Here is a 26,436-nt window from a genome sequence, read left to right as displayed (position 1 = left end):
CCCTAGAAAAAGTATGAGCATATATATGCAGCACGCCTGACAGTGCCGTATGCTAAGGCTATGATGATATCATTCTGTCTCCCGATGGTACTCCCCTCCATTATGCATCCTACAGTGAGCCCTCAGGGCCGCTTGACTCCTGCCTGCCCCCTTATGGCTGCAGGCTCTCCTCTTGCTGCTTCTTCCCTGACACCCACTTTGGGAGCAATGGCGGGGACACCAATCCCCATCCCCCAGCTAGAAGTTTATCACCCCTTCATCCATCTTCTCACGCCAGGATGGGCATCTTTGCACCACCCCCCCCCCCCCCCCCCTGCACCACCCTTCAAAATGTCTGTGGTCTGGTCTGCAACTGGGTACCAGCCAGTGGCTGAATGAGCCACAGGGTTCTGGTCGTAGAGCTTCATCATCTTCAGTCCGTGAAACTGATTCAGGGAAGCCCTCTCAGTCATCCAAATCCCCTAAAGAAAATAAAGACAAAACGAAATCTTCCAGAATGAAGAAAATGCTTGTGGCCAGCATGCCACTGGATCCCACATGTTCTGCTTCTATGGCAGTGGCAGCAATCCTGGTGGCCCCTGAGGCTCCAGATCGCACTACACAATGTGTCTCAGAACCTATGTGTCTTGATACTATACCCTCTTAACCAGTGGCAGCAGGTGACCTTAAGACAAACCTATCTCCTTGGTCCCTTCACACGCTCCCAGTATATCGACAGCACAGTTCTCCAGTGGAATTGTAGCAGTTTTCTCCATCATGTGGCATAGCTACAACATCTCTTAAGCTCCTCCCCTGCATTCTGTATTTGTGCTTCAAGAAATTTGGTTTCCAGCAACACAGGTCCCTGCTCTTTGTGGCTACTAAGAATCATCCTGAGTATGGTAGAATGTCACGTGGAGTTTGCACATAAGGTCTGAACTCTGTATGCAGCGAACCTGTGCCTCTTAATGCAACTTTGTGGGCTGAGGCTGTTTGAGTAAGGGCATTTCAGGATTTTACCACGTAATGTTTATCTCCCTTTCGATGGTGGATTGCTTCAAAATGTATTGTCTGCATTGGTTTCTCAGCTCCCCCCCTCTTTCCTAATTGTGGGAGACTTCAATGCCCATAACCCTTTGTGGGGTGGAATCATGAATCACTGATTGTGATAAAGGAATCTAAAACTTACTGGAAGCTCTCGATCTGTCTCTTGAATACTGGTTAATCCACACATTTTAGTGTGGTTCATGGAACATACTTGGCCATTGATCTTTCTGTTTGCAGCCCCGGCCTTCTCTCATCCATGCACTGACGGGTCCACTATGACGTGTGGTAACAACCACTTCCTGATCTTCCTGTTCCACCCTCAGTGTCACTCCCCTGGGTGTCCACCTGGGTGGTGTGTCTACAATGCCGACTGGGATGTGATAGTTTCACCTCAACTGTCATTCCCCCTGTGAGTCCGGGGGTTAGAATAGGTCTGAGGTATTCCAGCCTGTTGTAAGAGGCGATTGAAATGAGTCTCAAACATTTTGGCCTTTGTGATGGTCCCCTGTAGGGATTTTCCAGAAGAGCATGCCAATTGGGGAAGGGTACCTTACATGGTGCATAGTGTCCATCGTGTGCTGAGACATCTTGCATCCCTCATTGACGTAGATCTGCACTTCTGCTCATTCTCCAGCTGTTGGGTGAGGTCACCTTCCTGGATGCATTTCCCTCCATCCTCTGTGCAGAATCGCTTTCTGCACTATAGACAATAATGAACTTCTTAGCTTGTTTGTGCCTGATATCCAGCACAGTAGCCAGTCCATTGTGGTGAGGCTGCCACGTACCCTGTTGGTTGTAGCCCCCTGACCACACGGATTGCTCTGCTGATGCCTGTGCCGTTAACTCCCCACGTATGCCAAGGAGTAGGTGCCCATCACCCTGAGGCATCTGGACTCAGGTGGCCTTTGCTACCGCTTGGTGGCCCCATGGGGAGGGCCCCTGCTCGGAGTGGGTGGCATCAGGGCAGGTGACACGCCATGAAGTTTAGTATGTCATGTCTCTAAGAAATATGACCCCAAATCGTCCGGCGCATCCACCGAGCTCCAAGGGATAATCAGGTTGCCACCGGTGCCTTCATCTTGGCCTTCGAGGGTGACACGTTACCCAAGAAGGTCAAGGTGATGGTCTAACACTGTGACATAAAGCCATATATCCCTCCCCGATGCGGTGCTTTAAGTGCTGGAAGTTCGGCCATATATCTTTCCGCTGTACTTCCAGCATCACATGTTGGGATTGCGGACGTCCTCCACATCCCAATACTCCCTGTGCCCCGCCTTCCATCTGTGTCTTGCTCAACAGACTGCAGGATTCTCCAGAAAGAAAACAAAATAATGGAATACAAGACCCTGGACCCACTGACCTACACTGAGGCTAAGAGAAAATATGAGAGGCTACATCCTATGCATATGACATCAACAGACACCACCGCTATGACAACGGTTCTACCATCTTCTGTTCTGCTATGTACACTCCCTTCCCAGGTTTCTACCGGTGGCAAAGCTGATACCCGCCAGTGGCTGAAACAACCACAGGTAACTGGTGGTAGTGCTTCACAGTCCTCCTCAGTCCCTGAGACTGAATCAGTGGAGCCCTACCAGCTGGAGAAACCTAAGGAGTGGCGAGAGATCGCTGGTCCCTCAGACACAATGGCTGTCGATCGCACAAGTACTCATCTGGTGGCAGCAGGTGACCCTGAGGCGTAGACTGCCTTATTGAGTGTTTCATGCCTTCCCAGTCTCACAATCACGTAAACCTCCAGTGGAATTGTGGCGGTTTTTTCCACCACCTGGCTGAGCTACAAAAACTATTAAGCTTTATACCTGCTTTCTGCATTGTCCTCCAGGAAACCTGGTTCCCAGCTATGCGGGCCCCTGCCCTCTGCAGCTATAAAGGATATTACAGGAACCGTAGCGACTATAATAGTGCGTCAGGTGGAGTTTGCGTCCATGTTCTGAACTCAGTATGTAGTGAATCTGCGCCCCTTCAAACCCCTCTTGAAGCTATGGCTGTCAGAAAAAGGACGAAGCAGGAAATAACAGTCTGCAATGTATATCTTCCTCCAGATGGTGCAGAACCCCTGAATGTATTGGCTGCACTGTTTGATCAACTCCCTAAACCTTTCCTACTTTTGGGAGATCTTAACGCGTATAACCCCTTGTGGCGTGGCACCATGCTTACTGGCCGAGGTAGGAAGTTCGAAAATTTACTGTCACAACTCGACTTCTGCCTCTTAAATACTGGGGCCGCCACACATTTCAGTGTGGCACATGGCACATATTTGACCATTTCTCTCTCAGTTTGCACTCCTGGCCTTCGCCCCTCTATCCACTGGAGAGCACATGTGTGTTAGTGACCATTTCCCCCATCTTCATGTCACTCCCCTGTCATCATGCCCACGGACGCCTATCCAGATAGGCTTTAAACAAGGCAGTCCAATAGAGAGTGTGCAACGACAGATTTGATGGTATTCTTTTTCTTGTCGGCGGCGGATGTGGTCATTTCAACGTCTTCAATTGTTTTATATATGGTCTGTCTTGCACGGCGACGGCGACTGCCATACAGAAGATACAGTCGCCGTCGCCGTGCAAGACAGACCATATATAAAACAATTGAAGACGTTGAAATGACCACATCCGCCGCCGACAAGAAAAAGAATACCATCAAATCTGTCGCTGCACACTCTCTATTGGACGGACCTGCAGTATTTTGTGGTTGCAGACTGAACTTTAGCATTGACATCAATGATTCGGATGGTTAACAGTCGCTGTTGTACCTCTGCTGTCACCGCTGAATCTCCCCCACATGGTACCATCGATGTTGTTGTTGAGCAGGTCACTACAATTTCTGTGCCAGAAAACACGATCCCTTGTCTTTTAAGGTGCCCCCTGCGAAAGACAGTACCATGGTGGTTGCCGGAAGTCACTGAGGCAATTAAAGAGCGTCGGCGAGCTCTACAGCGACATAAGCAGCACCCTTCCCTAGAGCACGTAATAGCCTTTAAGCAGCTCTGTGCCTGCGTTCGCCAGCTTAACGACGGAAACAGGAGTGTCACCTTCCCAAGTCTGGACAAAGATCAGTCGTCTTATTGGGTACTAGACCCCAACAGGTGTCCCTGGCGTTACCAGCAGTGGCGTGCTATGTACCGACGCAGACACGATTGCCGAGGACTTCGCTGAGCACTAAGCTCAAGCCTCTGCATTGGAGAACTACGCCCCCCAGCCTTTCACACCCACAAACGGCGGGTGGAAAGTAAAGTCCTCTCGTTCACTACATGCCACAGTGAACCCTGTAATGCCCCATTTACAGAGTGGGAGCTCCTCAGTGCCCTTGCACATTGCCCCGACACAGCTCCTAGTCAGTTGATAAAACATCTCTTATCTGACTACAAGCGCCATCTCCTAGTCATCTTCAACCGGATCTGGTGTGATGTCATCTTTCCATTGCAATGGCGGGAGAGCATCATCGTTCTGGTGCTCAAACCCGGCAAAAACCCGCTTGATGTGGTTAGCTATCGGCCCATCAACCTCACCAATGTTCTTTGTAAGCTGTTGGAATGTATGGTGTGTGGGCAGTTGGTTTGGGTCCTGGAGTCACATGGCCTACTGGCTCCATGTCAGGGCATCTTCCGTTCTACCACTGATAATCTTGTGTCCCTTGAGTCTGCCATCCGAACAGCCTTTTCCAGACGCCAACACCTTGTTGCTGTCTTTTTTTGATCCATGCGAAGCATATGATACCACCTGGCGACATCATATCCTTGTCACATTGTACCGGTGGGGTCTCCGAGGCCTGCTCCTGATTTTTAACCAGAATTTCGTGTCACTCTGCTGTACTTTCCTTGTCCAAGCTGGTTTCTCCCATCCCCCCCCCCCCCCCCCCTCCCCCCAATATCCAGGAGAATGGGGTCCCGCAGGGTTCTGTATTGAGTGTGTCACTATTTTTAGTGGCTATTAACAGTCGAGCAGCAGCTGTAGGCCTGTCCGTCTCACCCTCTCTGTATGCAGATGACTTCTGCATTTCTCACTGCTCCACCAGCACTGCTGTTGCTGAGCGGCACCCACAGGGAACCACCCACAAGGTGCAGTCATGAGCTGTCACCCACCGCTTCCAGTTTCCGGCCGCTAAGTCATGTGTCATGCACTTGTCGGCATCGTACCGTTCATCTGGAACCAGAACTTTACCTTAATGATGATCCACTCACTGTAGTGGAGACATATCAATTCTTAGGACTGGTTTTCAACACCCGATTGACTTAGCTACTTCACCTTCATCATCTTAAGGAGAAGTGTTGGCAGCACCTCAATGCCCTCCACTGCCTGAGCAACACCAACTGCGGTGCAGATCGCTCTACTCTGCTGCAGCTCTACAAAGCCCTTGTTCAATCCCGCCTTGACTATGGGAGTCTGATTTATGATTCGGCGGCGCCCTCAGTGTTGCATGTACTTGACCCAGTGCACCACTGTGGCATTCGCCTAGTGACGGGAGCTTTTAGAACGAGTTCGGTGACCAGTGCCGTGGTGGAGGCCAGAGTCCCTCCATTGCAGATCTGACGTGCACAACTGCTTGCTAGTTATGTTGCACACATTCGTGGTTCTCCTGAGCATCCAAATTACCATCTTCTTTTTCCACCTGTGGCAGTTCATCTCCCGTATCAGCGGTCCAGGTCAGGGCTAACGATTACGGTACGCATGCGATCCCTTCTGTCTGAACTGGAGTCCTTCCCTTTACCACCTCCCATCCAGGTCCGCCCACATACACCTCCATGGTGTACACCTAGGCTGCAGATTCATCTGGACCTTTCACATGACCCTAAGGACTCACTCTAGGCACTCTCCACTGTCACTTTCTCTCGATTCTTGAAGTGTTCCGGGGCTCTGAAGTGGTTTACACTGATGGCTTGATGGGTGATGGTCATGTTGGCTTCGCCTACGTCCACAGAGGCCATTTTGGAACAGCATTCCTTGCCCGATGGCTTCAGTGTATTCACTGCAGAGCTGGTGGTCACCTCTCGTGCACTTCATAATATCCGTTCATGTCCCCGGCGATCATTTATTCTGTGTACTGACTCCCTGAGCAGCCTACAAGCTATCGACCTAGGCTACCTTCGCCAACCTATGGTAGCATCCATTCAGGAGTCCATCTATGCCCTCCACCGGTCCCGTCGTTAAGTGGTGTTTGTGGACCCCAGAACATGGCATCCCTGGCAACGAACTTGCCGACAGGCTGGCCAAACAGGCTACTCGGGAATCTCTTCTCGAGATGGGCGTCTCTGAACCTTAGCTGCGTTCTGACTTACGCCGTAGGGTTTTTCGGCTTTTGGAGACAGAATGGCATAACAGTATGAGCAACAAACTGTGTGTCATTAAGGAGACTTTGAATGTGTAGAAGTCTTCCGTGCGGGCCTCTCACAGGGAATCAGTTGTCCCCTGCCGGCTCGGCATTGGCCACGCTTGGGTGACCCACGGTTACCTCTTGTGCTGTGAAGACCCGTCTCGGTGTTGGTGCGGCGCCCAGTTGACAGTGGCCCATATTCAGGTGCACCATCCCAGTTTGACTGCCAAGCGACAAAATCTTTGGTTACTGGACTCGTTGCCGCTAATTTTATCTGAAGACATCTCATCAGCCACTTTACCTTTACGTTTTACTTGTGAGGGTGGGTTTTATCATTTGATGTAAGTTTTAGTGAATTTCCTTTGTCCCTCTGTGTCCTCCACTCTAGTGCTTCTAGGGTGGATATTTTAATGTGTTGCAGAGTGGCTGGCTTCTCTTTTTTTATTCTCATGGTTAGCCAGCCATGGTAATCTGCTTCATTGTTTTAATCTCTTCATCCTGTTTTTGCGTTTCTGTGGTTTTCTTGTCCCCTTTTGTCCATTTACATGATTGTTGCCCTTCATCGTTCTTGTGATTTTTCCTTTCATTCCGTTTTGAGTTGTCAGTCGCGTTTGTTTTATTCTCATACTTGTGACACTGTTTTATTCAGAACAAGGGACTGATGACCTTGTAGTTTGGTCCCTTGCAACCTCTCTTAATCCAACCAACCAACGTTAACCCTGCTGCTCTCCGCTGTCACGTCCTCTAGATTCTAGATGTGTTCCAGGGCTCTGAAGTTATTTACACTGACGGCTCGATGGCTGATGGTAATTTTGACTTCGCCTGTGTCCACAGAGGCCCTATTGAACAACATTCCTTGCCTGCTGGCTGCAGTGTATTCACTGCAGAACTTGTGGCTATATCTCGTGCAATTCATTCAGTACATCCCTTCCTGTTCTGGTGAGTCATTTCTTCTCTGTTCTTACACACTGAGTAGCTTACAAGCTATCAACCAGTGCTACCATCACCATCCTTTGTTAGCGAACATCCAGGAGTCCATCTCTGCCCTGGAACGGTCCAGCCCTACAGTGGTGTTTGTGTGGACCCCAGAACATGTCGTAATCCCAGGCAACGAACTTGCTGACAGGCTGGCCAAATAGGCTACGTGGAAACTGCTCCTGGAGATGGGAATCTCTGAAACTGACCTGCATCCTGTCTTACACCACAAGTTTTTTCGGCTTTGGGAGATGGAGTGGCATAACAGTATGCACAACAAACTGCATCTCATTAAGGAGACTGCAAATGTGTGGAAGTCTTCTGTGCGTGCGAGCTTCTCACAGGGAATCAGTTGTCCTTTGTCGGCTCTGCATTGGCCATATGTGGCTCATACATGGTTGCCTCCTCCATCGCGAGGACCCGTTTCAATGTTGCTGTGGCCCGCAAATTACATTCGTCAACCTCTTGCTGGACTGCTTACTTTCTGGCGCCCTATCTTCGGTGTTGGGTGACAATGCCTCAACAGCAGCTTTAGTTTTAAGTTTTATTTGTGAGGGTGGGTTTTATCATTTGATCTGAGTTTTAGCGCATGTCCTTTGTCCCTGTGTGTCCTCCACCATAGGACTTTTATGGTGGAAGTTTTAATGTGTTGCAGAGTGGCTGGCTTCTGCTTTCATATTCTCGTGGTCAGCCAGCTATGGTAATCTGCTTTCTTATTTTTAATCTCTTCTCCCTGTTTCTTGTGTCTCTGTGATTTTCTTGTCCTGTTTTGTCCATTGTCGTGTTTGTTGTTCTGTCGTTCTACTGGCTTTTCCTTTCTCCTGTTATTGTGCTGTACGCCATCTTTGTTTTCTTCTTTCCCTTGGGTAATTGTTCTACTGGGAACAAGACCGATGACCTCACAGTTTGGTCCCTTTCCATCCCCTTTTAAACCAACCAACCAACCAACCTTTGCACAAGGCTAAACTAAAATTTGAAATACGGAACCCTGTGTGAATGCTATCTACCTGTGCTGCCGCTACAACGGCATCACCATCAATGATGCCATTCTGCCCCTCATTGAAGCTTTCTCCAGTGGGCCCTCAGAGCTGCCCATCTTCCTGCCCCCGGCATGTCTTCTCCTGTTGCTCCCAAAGCTTCTACTTTGGGAGCATCGCCTCCCTAAACTGCTGGGGACATCAGTCCCCTCTCCCCAGCCAGAGAAGTAATGGCCTCCTCCAGCTCCTCTCAAGTGGAAGGGCTCACTTGGGACTCTACCTTCCACAGTGCCCTCTAGAGATCAAGTGGATGCCAGCCAGTGGCTGAAGAGCCATTGGCTGCTGGTTGAAAGGCTTCAAGGTCTTCCTCTGTCCCTGAAGCTACTTCCGAGAAGCCCTCCCGGCAAACCCCTAAGGAGCAGTGAGAGGGCAAAACTTCAAAGTAGTAGTTTCATGAGAAAATGGGAGCCTCCAGTGCTCACCCCCTCCCACACGCTAGAGCACCCCACAGCTCTGCGTCAGAGGACAAGATGGAGATTCTGGCGTCACCTCAGATGCAATGGTACTGGATGCCAATACTCAACGTGTGGCAACAGGTGATGATGAGGCCTAATTTGCCTCCTTCGTCACTTCATGGCACACAAGATGGCAGTAAGTGGCCAGTGGAACTGTGGCAGTTTTTTCTCCCCCCTGGCGGAAGTCAGTGCCTTGGTGGTTGCCGGAAATTGTTGTGGCCATTAGAGACTGTAGGCGGGACCTCCAACGTCACAAGTGCCACCCCTCCCTGGAGAATCTAATTGCCTTCAAAAGTCTCCGTGTCCAGGTTCGCCTCCTCATAAAATGAAGGAAGCAGGAGTGTTGGGAAAGCTATGTCTCCACCATAGGAACACGAACCTCCCTCTCTCAGGTTGGCACGAGCTCCGCCGACTTTACGGCTATCAAACCCCTACATGGGTGTCTGGAATTTCCACAAATGCAGCTGTATCTGCCGATCCAGACATAATCGCAGAGCATCTTGCTGAGCATTATGCTCACATCTCTGCATCTGACAATTACTGCCTCACTTTTCGTCTCCTCAGTGGTTGGAATGAAACACCTATCTTTTGCTCCACGCCACCCTGATTCTTATAATGCTCCCATCAGTGAGTGGGAATTTCTTAGTGCCCTTCCCGACTGTCCTGACACATCCCCCAATCCAGATCGCATCCATTCACAAATAATGAAACATTTGTCAGCGGATTCCCAACGCCACCTCCTTGCTGTCTTCAACTGCATCTGGAGCGATGGAGAATTCCCATCGGAATGGCGGGAAAGTGTCATCCTTCCAGTGCTAAAGTGTGGGAAGAACCCTCTAGATGTTGATAGCGATCATCCTATCAGCATCACCAACACTCAGTGCAAGCTGCTTGAACATATGGTGAGTGGCAGTTGTGTTGGCTCCTTGAGTCTCGGGGCTTTCTGGCTCTGCCCCAGGGCAGTTTTTGCCGAGGACACTCCAGTCTACAACTTGGTGCATCTGGAGTCTGCCTTTCCCTGGTGCCAACACTTGATTGCTGTCTTTTTGACCTAACAAAGGCATATGATACGACTCGGCGACACCACATCCTTGCTACTCTGCATGAGTAGGGTCTTGGGGGGCCTCCTCCAGATTTTCTTTTCTCCACACTTTAAGTTCATGTCGGTGCTTCCCTCAGTGCACCCCATACCCCATATACAAGATAATGGGGTCCCACAATGCTCTAATCAGAATGTCCCACTCTTTTTAATTGCCATCAATGGTTTCGCATTAGCAGTAGGATCATTGACGACTTTTGTATTTCCTTTTGATCCTCTTCTAATCCCCTCAGGGGGCTCAGCATTTAGTTGCTGGGTACGGGCTTGGCGACCCCGGGGTCCCTGAGCTGGGGACTGGGAAGCGCCACCAGTCCTCAATACCGTAACCTCTGAACGTGCTTAAACGACCACCGTAAGGCGCGATGGTGGAAGTGGAACCTTGTACGGTACAGAGCCCAAGGATCTTGGCTTAACTGCCTGGGTCACGAGGGTGGTATAAACCTCTATAAAAAAAACCTCAATCTCAAGGTGTGCTGCGCGCCGAGGAGACGCATGGCTGTTTAGGTAGAACAGTTGCTAGCAGGCGACCTCTGGGGAACCTGCCCCGCCCCCCCCCCCCCCCCCCCCCCCCCCCCCCCCGCCCGGTTGTATTAGGCTTACCCAGGCAAGCGGCAGGGCTCTGTCTGGGTGGACATACCGTCCCCTAGCTGCTAGTGGGACCACCATGAAACGAAATACAAATAGCGCGCAAGCATGAGTCTCTAAGAAAGGAAAGCTTAATGCTTTACAGCATGACCCCCAATCGTTCCCTTCCCTGTCCACATCAGGGGAGGAACGGTGATCTAAATTACCTGGTGAGACATATTCTCCTCGATTTCTGGTTTGCAGCCAAACAGATGGGGACTCATTTCTGACCACAAAGCCTCAGTTTTTTGTGGAAAATTTAGAGGAAAAGTTTGGAGAAGTTGAGGGCATGTCTAAAATAAGGTCTGGAGCAGTCCTCATACAGACAGCATCCCCAGCACAGTCACGGGCATTGCTTGCTTGTGACAAGCTCGGTGATGTTGCAGTCTCCATTATGCCTCATAAGAGCCTCAATATGGTTCAGGGACTTATTTTTCATTGTGACCTGTTGTTGCAGTCTGACGATGAGCTCCGTGCAAATCTGGAATGCCGCGGTGTCCACTTTGTACGATGTATCTTCAGGGGACCTAAAGATAGTAGGGTTGCCACTGGCACCTTTAACTTGGCTTTCGAGGGAGACACCCTGCCCGAGAAGGTCAAGGTGATGATATATCGATCTGATGTTAAGCCTTACGTCCCTCCTCCCATGCACTGCTTTAAGTGCTTCTGGTTTGGGCATATGTCATAGAGATGTGACACCAACCCTACCTGTCGGGATTGTGGACGTGCCTCCCACCCCAATTTCCCGTGTTCGCCGCCCCCTGTTTGTATCAACTGCGGGCAGAAACATTCACCTTGCTCGTGAGACTGTGCGGTTTATCAAATAGAACGTAAGATTATGGAGTATAAGACCTTGGACAGGCTCACTTACACGGAGGCTAAACGCAAGTCCGACCGACTTCACCCTGTGCGCATTTCATCGACGTTTGCTGCAGCAGCTTCGATGTCACCATCCCTGTCGACGAGCCCCCAAGCTCAGCTGCTTTTTGTGGGCCCTCCAGCCCGGCCGTCTATTCCTGCCCCCCCAGGTAGTTGGGGGAACATCCTCCTCCGTTGCTCCCCTGTTATCAACATCGGGATTAACAACCCCTCCTTCTTTGGGGACTTCAGTCCCCACCTCTGAGCTGGTGTCCTCCCTTCCATGGTTATTGCCCCTCCAGATGTCAGCCAGTGGCTGAAAAAGCCACCATGTGAGGCCCGTAGGGCTTCCAGGTCTTCCTCGGTCCATGAGACTGGGTCGGAAAAGCCCACTCAGCCTGATAAACCAAAGGACAAATGGGACCCTACCAAAAAGAAGAAAAAGCAAAAGGAGAAGGACATAGAGACAGAAAAGGAGTTCACCACTGCACCCGAAGATGATGTGGAGCATCTAGCGTCCCCTCAGGAGCTGGATGTTGCTTAACCCGCAGCTCCTATGGAAGTTGATCAGGCTACTTCGCAATTGGTGGCGGCAAGCGCTTCTAAGGTGTAACCTATCTCCCCCCCCCCCCCCCAGATTCTTTCATGTCTTCACAGTCTGATCCATTATATTTTTTAATGGAATTGCCGTGGTTTTTTCCACCACCTTGCTGAGTTGAAACAGCTTTTGTGCCGCTTCCCTGCCACTTGTCTGGCCATACAGGAAACCTGTTTTCCTGTTCGGCGGACCCCCTCCCTCTGTGGCTACCGGGGTCATTATAAGAACCGCGTAGAATACGACAGGGTGTCTGTGTTTATGTTCCTAGTGCCCCAGTGCCACTACACACAGCTCTCAAGGCTGTGGCTGTTAGAGTCCGCGCAGGAATGGAGCTTACCATCTGTTCCCTCTACCTTCCCCCAGATGAGGTTGTCCATCTTGCCGACCTAGCTGCCTTGTTCACCCAGCTCCCCCCCCCCCCCCCCCCCACTACCCTTTATGGGGTGGGGCCCAGATCTCAGGCCAGGGTATGAATGTTGAGACACTCTTGGCCCAGCAGGACATTTACCTCCTTAACACTGGTGCTCCCACATATTTTAGCTTGACTCGTGGCACATACTCAGCCATTGACCTCTCTCTTAGTAGCCCAGGTCTTCTTCCATACCTCAGTTGGAGGGTCCATGACAACCTCTGTGGTAGCGACCACTTTCCTATTATGGTTTCTCTTCTTCAATCCCAACCCCCTGACCAGCTCCCATGATGGTCTCTTCGTGGTTCTGATCGGGCAGCCTACACCTCAGCTACTGTGGCCATTGCTCCGCTTCCTGGTGATATTGATTTGGCAGTGGACGAGGTCACTATGGCCATTGTTTCTACTGCTGAGGCAACTGTCCCCTGCTCTCCATGCACCCTAAGGCATCAGTCAATCCCTTGGTGGACACCAGAGATTGTAGAAGCTATCCGAGACCGCCAGCGTGCCCTGCAACGACACCGGCATCATCCTTCCCTAGAGAATCTGGTTGCCTTTAAACAGCTGCGGCCCCGGGCTCAGCGGTTAATCTGGCGGAGCAAACAGGACTGCTGGGAACGATATGTTGCCACCATAGGTTCACGCACCTCCCCATCTCAGGTGTGGTCACGGGTTCGGGGCATTTTTGGCTTTTGCCCTCATGCGTCTGTCCCTTGCTTTTCTCTTTGGGGTACACTTTGTACTGACCCAATTGCCATCGCCGAACATCTGGCAGAGTACTTTGCTCGTATTTCCGTGACAGCAGGCTACAGCGCAGAATTCTGTGCCATTAAAGAGCAGTTGTCATTTTGCACGCACCGTTGGGAATGATACAACGCCCCGTTTAGTGAATGGGAGTTCCAAAGTGCCCTTACAGCTTGCCCTGATACCTCTCCAGGTCCAGACCGAATTCACAACCAGTTTTTTCGCCCTCTCTCTGCGCACTGTTAGGGTGAATTACTCACCCTGTTTAACCGCATCTGGATGGAGGACGATTTCCCAACTCGTTGGCAGGATAGCATTACCGTCCCAGTGCTTAAACCTCGTGCAGATCCGCTGGTGGTTGATAGCTACTGCCCTATCAGCCTTACCAATGTTATGTGCAAACTCCTGGAACGGATGGTGAGTCGGCGGCTCATGTGGATCCTTGAAGCTCGGGGCCTCCTAGCCCAGCAACAGGGGGCTTCCGTTAGGGCCGCTCAGCGATCGACAATTTAGTCTCGCTAGAGTTGGCTATTTGTACAGCTTTTACTCGGCGAGAACATCTAGTTGCTGTTTTCTTTGGTCTTCAGAAGGCATACGATACCACCTGGCGCCATCATATCCTTGCTACGCTGCACGAATGGGGCTTACAGGGCCCGGAATTTTCTCTCCAATCGCTCCTTCCGAGTTAAGGTTGGCACATATTTTGTCTCTGCTCACATTCAGGAGAACGGTGTCCCACAGGGCTCAGTTATCAGTGTTCCCCTCTTTTTGGTGGCGATTAATGGTCTTGCGGCTGCGGTGGGCTCATCGGTCTGTTCCTCTCTATATGCCGATGACTTTTGTCTTTATTACAGTTCCCCAAGCATCAGTGTCGCTGAACGGCAGCTGCAGGGAGCTATCCGTAAGGCACATTTTTGGGCATCCAACCATGGTTTTCAGTTCTCAGCCTCTAAGACCCGAGTGATGCATTTCTGTCGTCTTCGAACGGTCCACCTCCATCAAGAGCTCTACCTTGCCAATGAGCTCCTTCGTATTGAGGAAACGCATCGCTTCCTTGGCATGCTGTTTCATGCTCAGCTCACTTGGACACCTCATCTTTGCGAGCTTAAACAATGGTGCTGGCGGCACCTCAACATCCCTTGCTGCCTCAGCCACACTGTTTGGGGGGCTGCACGAACAACCCTCCTACAGCTCTATAAGGCCTTAGTCCAGTCCCGTCTCGACTACGGGAGCGTGGTGTACGACTCAGCAGCACCTTCAACGTTGCAGATCCTTACACGATTCTCCATTGTGGTGTCAGACTGGCGACAGGTGCCTTCCGCACTAGGCCTGTGACTAGCCTTCTTGTAGAAGCTGGAATCCCTCCCCTACGATTCCACTGACAACAGTTGCTTGCGTCATACATTGCCTGCGTTCATGCCTCGCCCAACCCCCCAAACCGCAGGCTCCATTTTCCCATCTTCTGCACTCCCCTCCCCACGGCGGCGGCCTAGATCGGGTCTCCCAATCGCGGTCTGCGTTCGTTCCCTTCTCTCGTCACACGAGTCCTTTCCCCTTCCTTCATCCTTCCGGCCCTTTTCTTGTACGCCTCCTTGGTCCCTCCCTCACTTGCGGCTTTGCTTGGATTTGTCCTGCGACTCCAAGTCCTCCGCTCCACCTGCCAATCTTCGTCAACAATTCCTGGCTCTTCTTGCCTCATTTCACAATGCAGATGTAGTCTACACCGATGGTTCTGTGGTCAATGGACGCACTGGGTTTGCTTTCATCCATGGCGACTACGTTGAGCAGCATTCCCTGCCTTGTGGGAGCAGTGTTTTCACTGCGGATCTGGTTGCTCTTTATTGTGCACTAGCTCACCTTTCCTTCTGCCCTGGAGAGTCATTTGTCATATGCAGTGACTCCCTGAGTGGATTGCAAGCACTCTGCCAGTGGTTTTCTCGGGACCCTTTGGTGCGCGGTATTCAAGATGCTGTTTTTGCTCTCGCCGAGTGTGGTCATTTAGTGATGTTTGCATGGACCCTGGGCTGCGTGGACCCCGGGCCACATCGGCATTCCAAGAAACAAGCATGTCGATCGGTTGGCCAAGCAGGCCACCACTTCTCCACCCCTGGAGCTCGGTCTCGTGGAAAGAGACCTCCGGTCAGCCCTACATCGCAAGGTCTGCGATGTCTGTAGCTGTGAATGGTCTGTCTTGAACACGCCAAATAAGCTCCGCATGGTCAAGTTGTCCACAGCCGTATGGAACTCATCCTTGAGGGGCACGCGTAGGGACTCAGTTGTTCTCTGCCGTCTCCGAATTGGACATACGCGGTTGACCCACAGCTATCTCCTTTGTCATGAGAACCCGCCCAAGTGTCGCTGTGATGCAGGGCTGACAGTGGTCCATCTTCTGATGGACTGCCCCCTTTTAGCCCCCTTGCGGCAGTCCTTTAATTTGCCAGCTGCACTTCCTTTAATTCTTGGTGACGATGCCTCTATAACTGACTCAGTTTTACGTTTTATCCGTGCAGCTGGGTTTTATCACTCACTCTAGTGTGGGCATTCTTGCATGATTTCTCAGGCTACACCCACTCCAGAGTCTTTTATTGTGACGTAGATACCAAAATAGTGTCTTTTATGGTAAAAAGTTGTGTTGGTACCTGTATCAATGCTTTCCAGCTGGAGGTTCTTTGTTTGTAGTTGAGTGGTTGACATTTTACCTGATCCATCAACCACTGTTGTCTGTTTTACTCTAGTCAACTATTTGCTCTGCTCCTTTTAAGTGTCCTCTGTTTTGTGTTACTGTGGTGTTCAGTTTAGCTCTGTACCCCTTGGTGTTCCCTCCATCTGGGTGCAGAGGTTACGCTTTTACTGTATAGGCCTTTTGCAAGTATGACTGTTTGGAACTGGGGACTGATGACCTCGATGTTTAGCCCCCATCAAACCCGAAAACCAACCAACAATCCTCTTCTAATGTTGTGGCTGAACACTGGCTGCAGGGAGCTATACAGAAGGCACAGATGTGGGCCATCACTCAGTTTCCAGTTTTTGGCTGCCAAAACTTGTCATGCTCTTCTGTCGTCATTGTACTGTCCATCCCCATTCTGAAGTTTACCTTGATGACCAACTACTAGATGTAGTGAATACTTACCGCTTTTTGGGACTGGTCTTAGACACCTGCTTAACTTGGCTTCCCCAGCTTTGTCAGCTTAAGGACAAGTGCTGGCAGCACCTTAATCTTATTCGTTGCCTGAGCCTCATTGACTCCTGCTCCGTGTGAGTCCTTGTCATCTGTAGTGACTCCTTAAGCAGCCTACAAGCTCTCGACCGGTGCTTCCCTAGACTTCTTTGGGTAATGACTATCCAGGAGTCTCTTTATGCCCTCTGCAACAGAGGATGTTCAGTGACCTTCATTTGGACCCCAAGACATGTCAGGATACCAGGCAATAAACTCGCTGACCGCCTCGCCAAACAGGCTACTCGTAAACCAACTCTGGAGATTGGCCTGCTGGAGACTGGTTTGCGATCGGTCTTCTGCCGCAAAGTTTTCGTGATCTGGGATACTGAATGGCGCACCCTGAGTACACCAAATAAACTCAGTGTTATCAAGGAGATAACAAGTGTGTAGTGCTCATCCATTTGATCCACTTGCAGGGAATCTATTGTCCTTTGCCGGCTCCGCATCGGTAATATGTGGCTAACACATGGTCACCCCCTCCATCGTGAGGACCCACCTCAGCGTTGCTGTGGCTCCCCTAAGGCCGTCATCCACATCTTGTTGGGCTGCCCAATTTTAGCTGCTCTGTGGCAGACTTTTAACCTTCCCAGCACCCTACCTATGGTGTTGGGTGACAATGCCTCAACACCAGATTTAGTTTTACATTTTATTCATGAGGGGCGTTTTTATTGTACCACCTAAATATTGGTGTCTGGCCTCCTGTCCTAGGCCTCCACCCTCCCTCCATTTTAACTCTGTCACCCTTTCTTTGCATTTGTTTGTCTTGATGTTCGCCTTTTCCCCACGTGTGTTCATCTTGCCTTATCTTTCTGGAGTGGACTTTTTAGTGTGTTACAGAGTGGCTGGCTCATCCTCTTTTATTCTTGTGATTACCCAGCCCAACCCATCTGCTCTATGGTTTTAATACCTTCCACTACTATTCCTTGTGGTGTAAGTTTTCCCCGTTTTTTTATTTGCTTCTTTCGTTTTCTCTTTTGGTGTGGTTCCCCATTCCTTTTCCCCCTTTTACTTTCCCAAACTTGGTGGGGCGAACTTCCAATAGGAGCCTTTTGAACTAGCCCTCTGAACAGCCTACTTGCAGAGGCTGGGTCTCACCACTATGGATCAGGCACTAGCAATAGCTACTCAGTTATGTTATATATGTTCACAGCTTCCCTAAGCACCCAAACTAGCGTGTCCTTTTTTTGTAGTAGGGAGGTCCACCTCCCACAACAGGTCCCAGAACTAGGGTCACAATTGCAGTTTGACTACATTGACTCTTCTCTGAACTCTAACCCCCACTGTTGCTTCTTGTCAGGGAGTATTTATGTATGCCCCTGTGGAGTGTACCCAGACCTCGGATCTGTCTCGATTTATCCCTTGGATTGGAAGATCCAGTTGCCCCCTTATGTTTCACCACCTGTTCGTGGCTGTTCTCAGTGTAGTTCCAGGTTCAGAAGTTGTGTAAAGTGAAGGTTCAATGGTCGATGGGTGATCAGTTTTGCATACACACATGCAAAGTGCAGTGAACTATGCTCCTTGCTGAGTGGTTGCAATGTCTTCACTGCTGAATTGGTGACCATCAGAAGAGCTCTTAGCCATGCTTGTTCTAGCACCAGCAAGATGCTTCTAATCTGCAGCAACTCCATTAGCAGCTATCAGGATATAGACTAGTGCTACCCTTATCACCCATTTAGTCATGAATGTCCAGGATCTTCTTTCTGACCTCCATGAAGCTGTACCACCAGTTGTCTTTGCTTGGTGCCCTGGACATGTTGGGGTCTCGGGGTAATGAACATGTAGTATGCTTGGCAAAGTTGGCTACCAGGATGCCAATTTTCAAAATCAGAGTCCCAAAATTGGACTTTTGGTCAACTCTATGCCATCAGTTTTTGGATGTGTGGCACTCAGAATGGTTTGCCCTGTACTTCCCAAACAAAGTGAGGGCCAGAAAGGAGATCACAACACTGTGGCAGTCTTCCATTCACACTTCCCACAGGGAATATGTGGTCCTGTGTCGACTATGCACTGGTCACACTTGGCTGACCCACAGCCATGTTCTCAGAAATGAGGATCCACAGTACTGCTGACGTGGTACCCGCCTAAGGGTGGCACATATCCTACTAGACAGTCAGAATTTGGCTACTCTGCGGTGATATTGTAAGCTTCTTCACATGCTATCTCTGGTGCTAATGGACAGTGCCAAGGTGGCTGACCTGATTTTAAGTTTCATCCACTAGGGTAATTTCTTCCCATCTCTGTGAGATGGGGCACTTTGGCCTCATTGACCACCTAGGGGTTTGGAGGGCACATCTCGTGTGCTCAGGCCCAGTTGTCCGATGGTGGCCAAGGCTCAGTGGTCTGGCCTGGCTCCCAGTCTTCCCACCTTTTCAGTCCCTGTTCTTTTATGTCAATTTTTTAATGTTTTATTGGTCCTTTTATCATTTAGTCTGTGTTGTTCATTTCTGTGGGGTAGTGAATGGTTAGGCGGTGCTGTTGTAATGCAGAGGGTGCGTGTCTCACCGCATACCATGCTCTGGGTACCTCCAACTGCATTTTGGGCAGAGCAGCTTGTCCATCCTACTTCTCCTTGGTTTTATCTGTCTTATTGTATCTTGCGTACATTTGAGGTTCCCAGGTTTTGCCTTTTGTATCATCCTTTGGAGGTTATTCCTGTCGTTACATATAGGATGAAGGAACCAATGACCTCGTGGTTTGGTCCTTTCAATTTCAACAACCAACCAACCAATAGTCAAATGGCATAACTTTGAATACCACTTAGTACAGTTTGTGCAACAATGAAATAATATGCAGTAAATCTCAGTACATATTAAACACAATGTGTTTCTTGCTGCTCTTTGACAATTTCCTGATGTATATTTTACTACAGAACACAAAGCAGCTTTACACATTTTCACAGACAAACAAAAGACTGGGAACATATATTGCTGGGAATATGTAACATTTTTACATTGGAGCTAATGGCCATTAACAGAGCCTTCTTTTTCATAAAGTAGGCATCCTTTGACTGCATTTTAATATGCAGTGTTTCAGTGTGCGGTCTGCAGACCATTACTTATGTCACCATGTGATATGTTACTCATGATCTTCTCTGACCTTAATCACACTGCCTCCTCAGATTCGACCATTTGGCTAGAGAAGCAATTACACTCCACCCCACCCCCGCACCCCAAGACGCAGATTTACTGCTATAACTAAGACTTCTGCTAACTCATAGAAGGAATAATATGTTGTAAGCTACCGCACCCTCTAATAAACTCAGCATCATCAAGAAGATTACTATGGCGTGGCACTTGTCCTTCAATTTCTCCTGGAAAGAATCTCCCATTGTATGTTAATTCGTTGTCGGTCATGCCAGTCTGAATCATTTTACGCAACAAGCTACCCTCACATTGTGGTTGTGGAGCCTTACTGACAGCTGCTCATATCCTGGTGGAATGCCCCCCTCCTGGCACTCAACTCTGAACATGGTCTTCCGAATTCTTTGCTTCACATGGTATCGGATGGCTCGCGGATGATTGACCTGGTTCTCCATTTTCTCCGTGACAGTAATTTTTATTCATGGATATAACATTTTAAACTACCTTCAGGGCAATGCCAGTGTGGTTGGGATTGGGGGTGTCTTCTGTAAAATGCTGGGTAATTTAGACCCTCAACCCTGCCACCTCTGGGTTGCGAGTGGGAGTGCTATGGGAGGGCCTGTTCCCTTTGCATGCAGATGTCTGGGTGAAGCCCATATGCGGCCTTAACCATTTCTCTCGTTGTATTTTATTATTGATGGTCCAGCTAATGTCCATCACATTTTTGGCTTTTTCCCTTTTACTCTTGAGTAGAAGGCATTCTTTACTGTGTAGCTGTCCTCAGCCTTAATCGGATTGGCAGGGGCTAGATGTGGCAGGGGTATTCTCTTGACACGGGTGAGCCCTGGGGGATGGCTTGCTGCTCTAAGCTGTGACCCAATGAGATCCATGTACTTTACTTCGTAAACTTTTTTTCAGCTGTGACATCAGTATTGCCTTTAGTGCTTCGTTTTTACCCTCCTGTGTACTTTCCTCATGAGAGTACATTCCTGGTGGATGTCATTACTTCTGGATGAATGAACCTTCGAGTGAGGGACTGGTCGTCTTGGTGCTTAGACCCTCACTGCCGATCAACTAGGACAAAAGAACACTTGAGCACAGCTGACAAGACAGAAAAATCAACTGTCCAGTGTGATGTGAAACCAGAACTACTTGTGTTAAACATTTATGGTGATTGCCAAAAACAGTAAAGATTGTCAGTGCTTTAGTAAGCGTCATTGGGACATACACACTTCAGTAGCGATGAAATAATGGATATAAATGTCTGTTGGTGTCATATCATCTGTTGTTAATGCACATGTCGGTGAGTGAGTGTTTGTTTACGTTGGGATTAAACTTACGATGAACAAAGTGTAGACAGCTTTCAGCCACATCCAACTTCTCCATCTCCAAAATAAGTGTGGTCAGCACAGTACTTAGCAACAGTGTGAATTGTTTGGCTTGTGTAGATGCTGCTGCAGCCACAGGGGCAAGATGTCTGTCATTGTTAATGGACGTGAACATATACTGCATATAGGAAACAGGCTGGAATTCTGGTCTCAGTCCTTATCTGTTGAGCGTGCATCCTATATTTCTGTGTGCGCCACAGAATGCCGTACGTATTGTACTTACTTGGCCTCTTCCATCAAATCACAAAAGCATCCTTTGTTGGTGGCACTGAAAGTGTAGCTATCTATCTGTAGAAAATATTATAACGTATTACAAATGCCCACCAAATATATCTGAGCATGCAACTTATTCTAAATGGGAACATTGGGTCGCGTATGTCACACATGTAAATTACGCTGTAAACCTGTTTGGAGAAACATTGTCATCAGCAATATATTAAGAAGTATATAATATTTGTTTCAACAAGTCACTAAAGATTACAGTTTGAAAATACATACAGTTTCCTGACATCATTTTGAAGTTCTTCTATAGTAGGTGCTTGAGAATAATTGCCATCTTCATTTCCTGTGGTCAGAAGATGCTGCAGTTTGCTACAGTAGTTCTTGATACATTGGAGAAATTTAGAGAACTCTTTCGGGTGCCTGTCTTTGATCATGTTTAGGTATTTTACACTCCTGGAAATCGAAATAAGAACACCGTGAATTCATTGTCCCAGGAAGGGGAAACTTTATTGACACATTCCTGGGGTCAGATACATCACATGATCACACTGACAGAACCACAGGCACATAGACACAGGCAACAGAGCATGCACAATGTCAGCACTAGTACAGTGTATATCCACCTTTCGCAGCAATGCAGGCTGCTATTCTCCCATGGAGACGATCGTAGAGATGCTGGATGTAGTCCTGTGGAACGGCTTGCCATGCCATTTCCACCTGGCGCCTCAGTTGGACCAGCGTTCGTGCTGGACGTGCAGACCGCGTGAGACGACGCTTCATCCAGTCCCAAACATGCTCAATGGGGGACAGATCCGGAGATCTTGCTGGCCAGGGTAGTTGACTTACACCTTCTAGAGCACGTTGGGTGGCACGGGATACATGCGGACGTGCATTGTCCTGTTGGAACAGCAAGTTCCCTTGCCGGTCTAGGAATGGTAGAACGATGGGTTCGATGACGGTTTGGATGTACCGTGCACTATTCAGTGTCCCCTCGACGATCACCAGTGGTGTACGGCCAGTGTAGGAGATCGCTCCCCACACCATGATGCCGGGTGTTGGCCCTGTGTGCCTCGGTCGTATGCAGTCCTGATTGTGGCGCTCACCTGCACGGCGCCAAACACGCATACGACCATCATTGGCACCAAGGCAGAAGCGACTCTCATCGCTGAAGACGACACGTCTCCATTCGTCCCTCCATTCACACCTGTCGCGACACCACTGGAGGCGGGCTGCACGATGTTGGGGCATGAGCGGAAGACGGCCTAACGGTGTGCGGGACCGTAGCCCAGCTTCATGGAAACGGTTGCGAATGGTCCTCGCCGATACCCCAGGAGCAACAGTGTCCCTAATTTGCTGGGAAGTGGCGGTGCGGTCCCCCTACGGCACTGCGTAGGATCCTACGGTCTTGGCGTGCATCCGTGCGTCGCTGCGGTCCGGTCCCAGGTCGACGGGCACGTGCACCTTCCGCCGACCACTGGCGACAACATCGATGTACTGTGGAGACCTCACGCCCCACGTGTTGAGCAATTCGGCAGTACGTCCACCCGGCCTCCCGCATGCCCACTATACGCCCTCGCTCAAAGTCCGTCAACTGCACATACGGTTCACGTCCACGCTGTCGCGGCATGCTACCAGTGTTAAAGACTGCGATGGAGCTCCGTATGCCACGGCAAACTGGCTGACACTGACGGCGGCGGTGCACAAATGCTGCGCAGCTAGCGCCATTCGACGGCCAACACCGCGGTTCCTGGTGTGTCCCCTGTGCCGTGCGTGTGATCATTGCTTGTACAGCCCTCTCGCAGTGTCCGGAGCAAGTATGGTGGGTCTGACACACCGGTGTCAATGTGTTCTTTTTTCCATTTCCAGGAGTGTATGTTAGCTGAAGCAATAGTTTTGTTCATTCTACGTGACCTGTGGCATCTGAGAGAACTCAGTGTGATAACCATAGCTGCTGTAAGGTAGTATTCACTTATCACTACCTTTTTTTCTGTTCTGTCAGAGAGACTGCATTAATTTATAAGTCAATGTCCTGGCCTGTCTTCCATCTGCACAGCATGTTATACTTAACAATTTAACATAATGTATTGATACCAGTTCCACAGTCAGTGAGATACAGGTAGAAATTTTTCTGCTTTTTAAGGAAATGAAAAGCTGTAGTTTTCTCATATTCCTGTAACAAGATTCTCTCTTAAAATACTTGCTGATTTACTTCCTCTTACATTTAATTTAATGTGAAAGTAAAATTGCAGGCTACAGTTGTTTCTAGAACTGTCAGATCCTTAAAGATCAGTAAGAAATGAATTATCTGTTATCTTGCATCACAGTCCAGCAAGTATATTTATGGAAGTGATAGAGGATTGAACCATATGTTAATTTTAATGTTCATTAGTTTTTGTTTGAATTGTTGTAGGTAAGTCTGGTTGCCCTAGAGTTAAGACAAGAAGTCACATTAGTCTGGATTGCTTTAATTCTAAATTACGTTCTTACTAGATAATGTGCTCTAAGAAACATTTCAAAATTTCCAAATGAATTCAGCACATTTCCAACTGTTGATGTACTATGCTTTTATTCCAGAGGACTCGAGAATCTCGAAGTTGCTACGCCTGTTATGTAGAGAAGATGACAAAGGGAAGTTCCTTGCTCTCTGTAAACAGTTGCAGGTAGTGTAACCTACGTTTTACTTCAATTTAATTTGAATGCTGTCTTAGTTGAATGTATGTTAAAAACTTATAAAAAAGTGTGTGCTGAGGTCCGTTGTTAACTTTATGAAATAAATGAAATCCATCTGGTAAATGAGACTTATTCTTGAATTAACTGCCTGACGGTAAGATTCTTCCCTTTTTTGTCCACCCTATGGCAATTATCCATTGAAATATCCACATTAGAGCCAATCGGGATGAATTGTCAATCCTCTTACGATCCTACTCGCCGGTCATCTTCTGTCCTCAGGAAACAAAGCTGTGACCCCAAGATTGCTTTGTTTTCCCTCATTTTCAGTCAGTCCGGTTTGATATCCCCTCTGTTGATGGCACTCCAGCACATGGGTGAATCATGGTTCTTCTCCATGATACTGTCCATTATCACCCAATCCCCTTAAACAGTTCCTTCCAAGCTGTTGCTGTCCGTCTTTCCCTTTCTAGATACACTTTCTCTCTTTGTACCATATACATTCCATCGTCCACACCAATGGCAAGAGCTGATCTTCATCTCCTTGGTCAGCTCCCGCCCCCCTATTTACCGGTTGGGGACTTCAATGCCCACCACCTGCTTTAGGGATTTCCGCGTCCTTTTCCGCAAGGCTCTCTATTGATTGACCTCTTCCACTAAGCAGATCTTGTTTGCCTCAACACTGGGGAACCTACATTTTTGTCTTCCTCCTCGACAAATTTATCTCATTTAGATATTTTGATTGGTACAGTTCAGCTAGCTCGGTGCTTTGAATGGTTCGCTCTTGCTGATACACACTCGAGTGACCATTTTCCATGTGTCCTTCGATTGCAGCCACAACTGCCATCTATGCGCCTGAGGTGCTGGAAGTTTGCCCAAGCCAATTGGACACTTTTTTTGTCACTTTCCTAGCGTCGACGATCGGGTCACCCATGTTACAGAAGTTATTCTTAGAGCCATCGAACATTCTATACCTTGCACCTCCAATTTGCCCCGGCGACCTCTGTTTCCTTGGTGGAACGAGGCATCCCGTGATGCAATACACGAGCGGAGATGTGCTCTTCACATTTTCCGCCATCATCCTACTTTGGCCAACTGTATCCGCTATAAGCAGTTACGTACGCGATGCCGTCGTGTCATCTGTGATAGCAAGAAGGCTAGCTGGGACTTCTTTACTAGCTCTTTTAACACCTTCACTCCCTCCTGAGAAGTTTGGAGTCGAATTCGACAGTTATCTGGCATGCCTAGTTTCTCCCCAATCTCTGGGCTCACTGTTGCGTATGATACCTTAGTGGACCCAGTCACAATTTCTAACTCATTGGGTCAGAACTTTGCTGAGATTTCGAGCTCTTCAAATTACCCGCCAGCCTTTCTTCCGAAGAAACGTGATGGAAGTGCAACCTCTTGCTGTCTCCTCTCAAAATAGCGAAAGCTATAATACTGTATTCTCCATGCGGGAACTCCGACACGCCCTCTCTTCTTCTCGCTCTTCCGCCCCAGGACCGGATGGTGTCCATGTCCAAATGTTGCTGCCTTTGTCATACTATAGTCTGCGTTATCTCCTTCGCCTTTATGATCGAATTTGGGCCAACAGTACTTTTCCCAGAAGATGGCGGGAAGCTATCGTCGTTCCTGTTCCGAAAACTGGAAAGTACAAACATCTCCCCTCTAGCTATCGCCCCATTTCTCTCACGAGTAGTGTATGTAAGGTTTTGGAGTGTATGGTGAATTGCCGTTTAGCCTGGTGGCTGGAGTCCTGAAGTCTTTCAACACGTGCCCAATGCGGTTTTTGAAAGCATTGTACTGCAGTTGACCATCTTGTTGCTCTCTCCACTTATATCATAAACAATTTTCTCAGGAAACGCCAAACAGTAGCAATATTTTTTGATCTGGAGAGAGCATAGGATACCTGTTGGAGGACAGGTATCCTCCGCACACTGTTCTCTTGAGGATTTTGAGGTGGGCTACCCTGTTTTATTCGTAAATTTATGACAGAGCGTACATTTAAAGAGCGGGTGAACTCTATGCCATACTTTCTCCCAAGAAAACGGGGTGCCCCAGGACTCCATGCTAATTGTTGTACTGTTTGCCATTGCCATAAATCCAATTTTGGATTGTCTCCTTCCCGATGTCTCAGGCTCCCTCTTTGTGGATGATTTTGTGATCTACTACAGCTCTCAACAGACCAGCCTTTTCGAATGACGTCTTCAAGGATGTCTCGATCGCCTCCACTCTTGGAGCATCGAAACTGGCTTTTGCTTTTCTCCCAATAAGACCGTTTGTGTCAATTATTGGCATCATGCGGAGTTTTTTTCACCTTCCCTACATCTAGGCCCTGTCGACCTTCCGTTTGCGGACATCACTAAATTCTTGGGACTTATGTTTGACAGAAAACTGTGCTGGTCCTCCCACATTTCCTATCTTTCGGCTCGCTGTCTGCGATCCGTCGGCACTCGAAATTGGACTTGGACTATGGAAGCATAGTTTACTCCTCTGCTCGGCCATCTATTCTTCAGCGTCTTGACTCTGTCCATCACTGTGGATTGCGTTTAACGTCTGTAGCTTTTTACACCAACCCTGTGGAAAGCTTTTATGCTGAGACTGCTGAACCTCCACTGTCCAATCAGTGAGCTGTCCTGAGTTGTTACGCTAGCCATCTGTCTTCCATGCCTGCTAATCCAGCCCGTGACCTCTTTTTTGATACCT

At 48.9% G+C, this 26,436-nt stretch overlaps 1 protein-coding gene across 1 annotated transcript in view; it reads left to right on the top strand.

Moving 5' to 3' along the window:
• LOC124787604 (serine/threonine-protein kinase SMG1) overlaps positions 1 to 26,436 on the top strand; it is a 393,945-nt gene that overhangs the window by 27,968 nt on the left and 339,541 nt on the right. Inside the window, exon 2 of the mRNA XM_047254356.1 lies at positions 23,638 to 23,723. Coding sequence (XP_047110312.1) covers positions 23,638 to 23,723 — 86 coding nt within the window. The remainder of the gene's footprint in view (positions 1 to 23,637; positions 23,724 to 26,436) is intronic.

The sequence above is a fragment of the Schistocerca piceifrons genome, chromosome 3, assembly GCF_021461385.2.
Source record: "Schistocerca piceifrons isolate TAMUIC-IGC-003096 chromosome 3, iqSchPice1.1, whole genome shotgun sequence".
NCBI lineage: Eukaryota > Metazoa > Arthropoda > Insecta > Orthoptera > Acrididae > Schistocerca > Schistocerca piceifrons.
The sequence above is the reverse complement of the archived record's forward strand: the minus strand, read 5'-3'. Positions and strand labels throughout refer to the sequence as shown.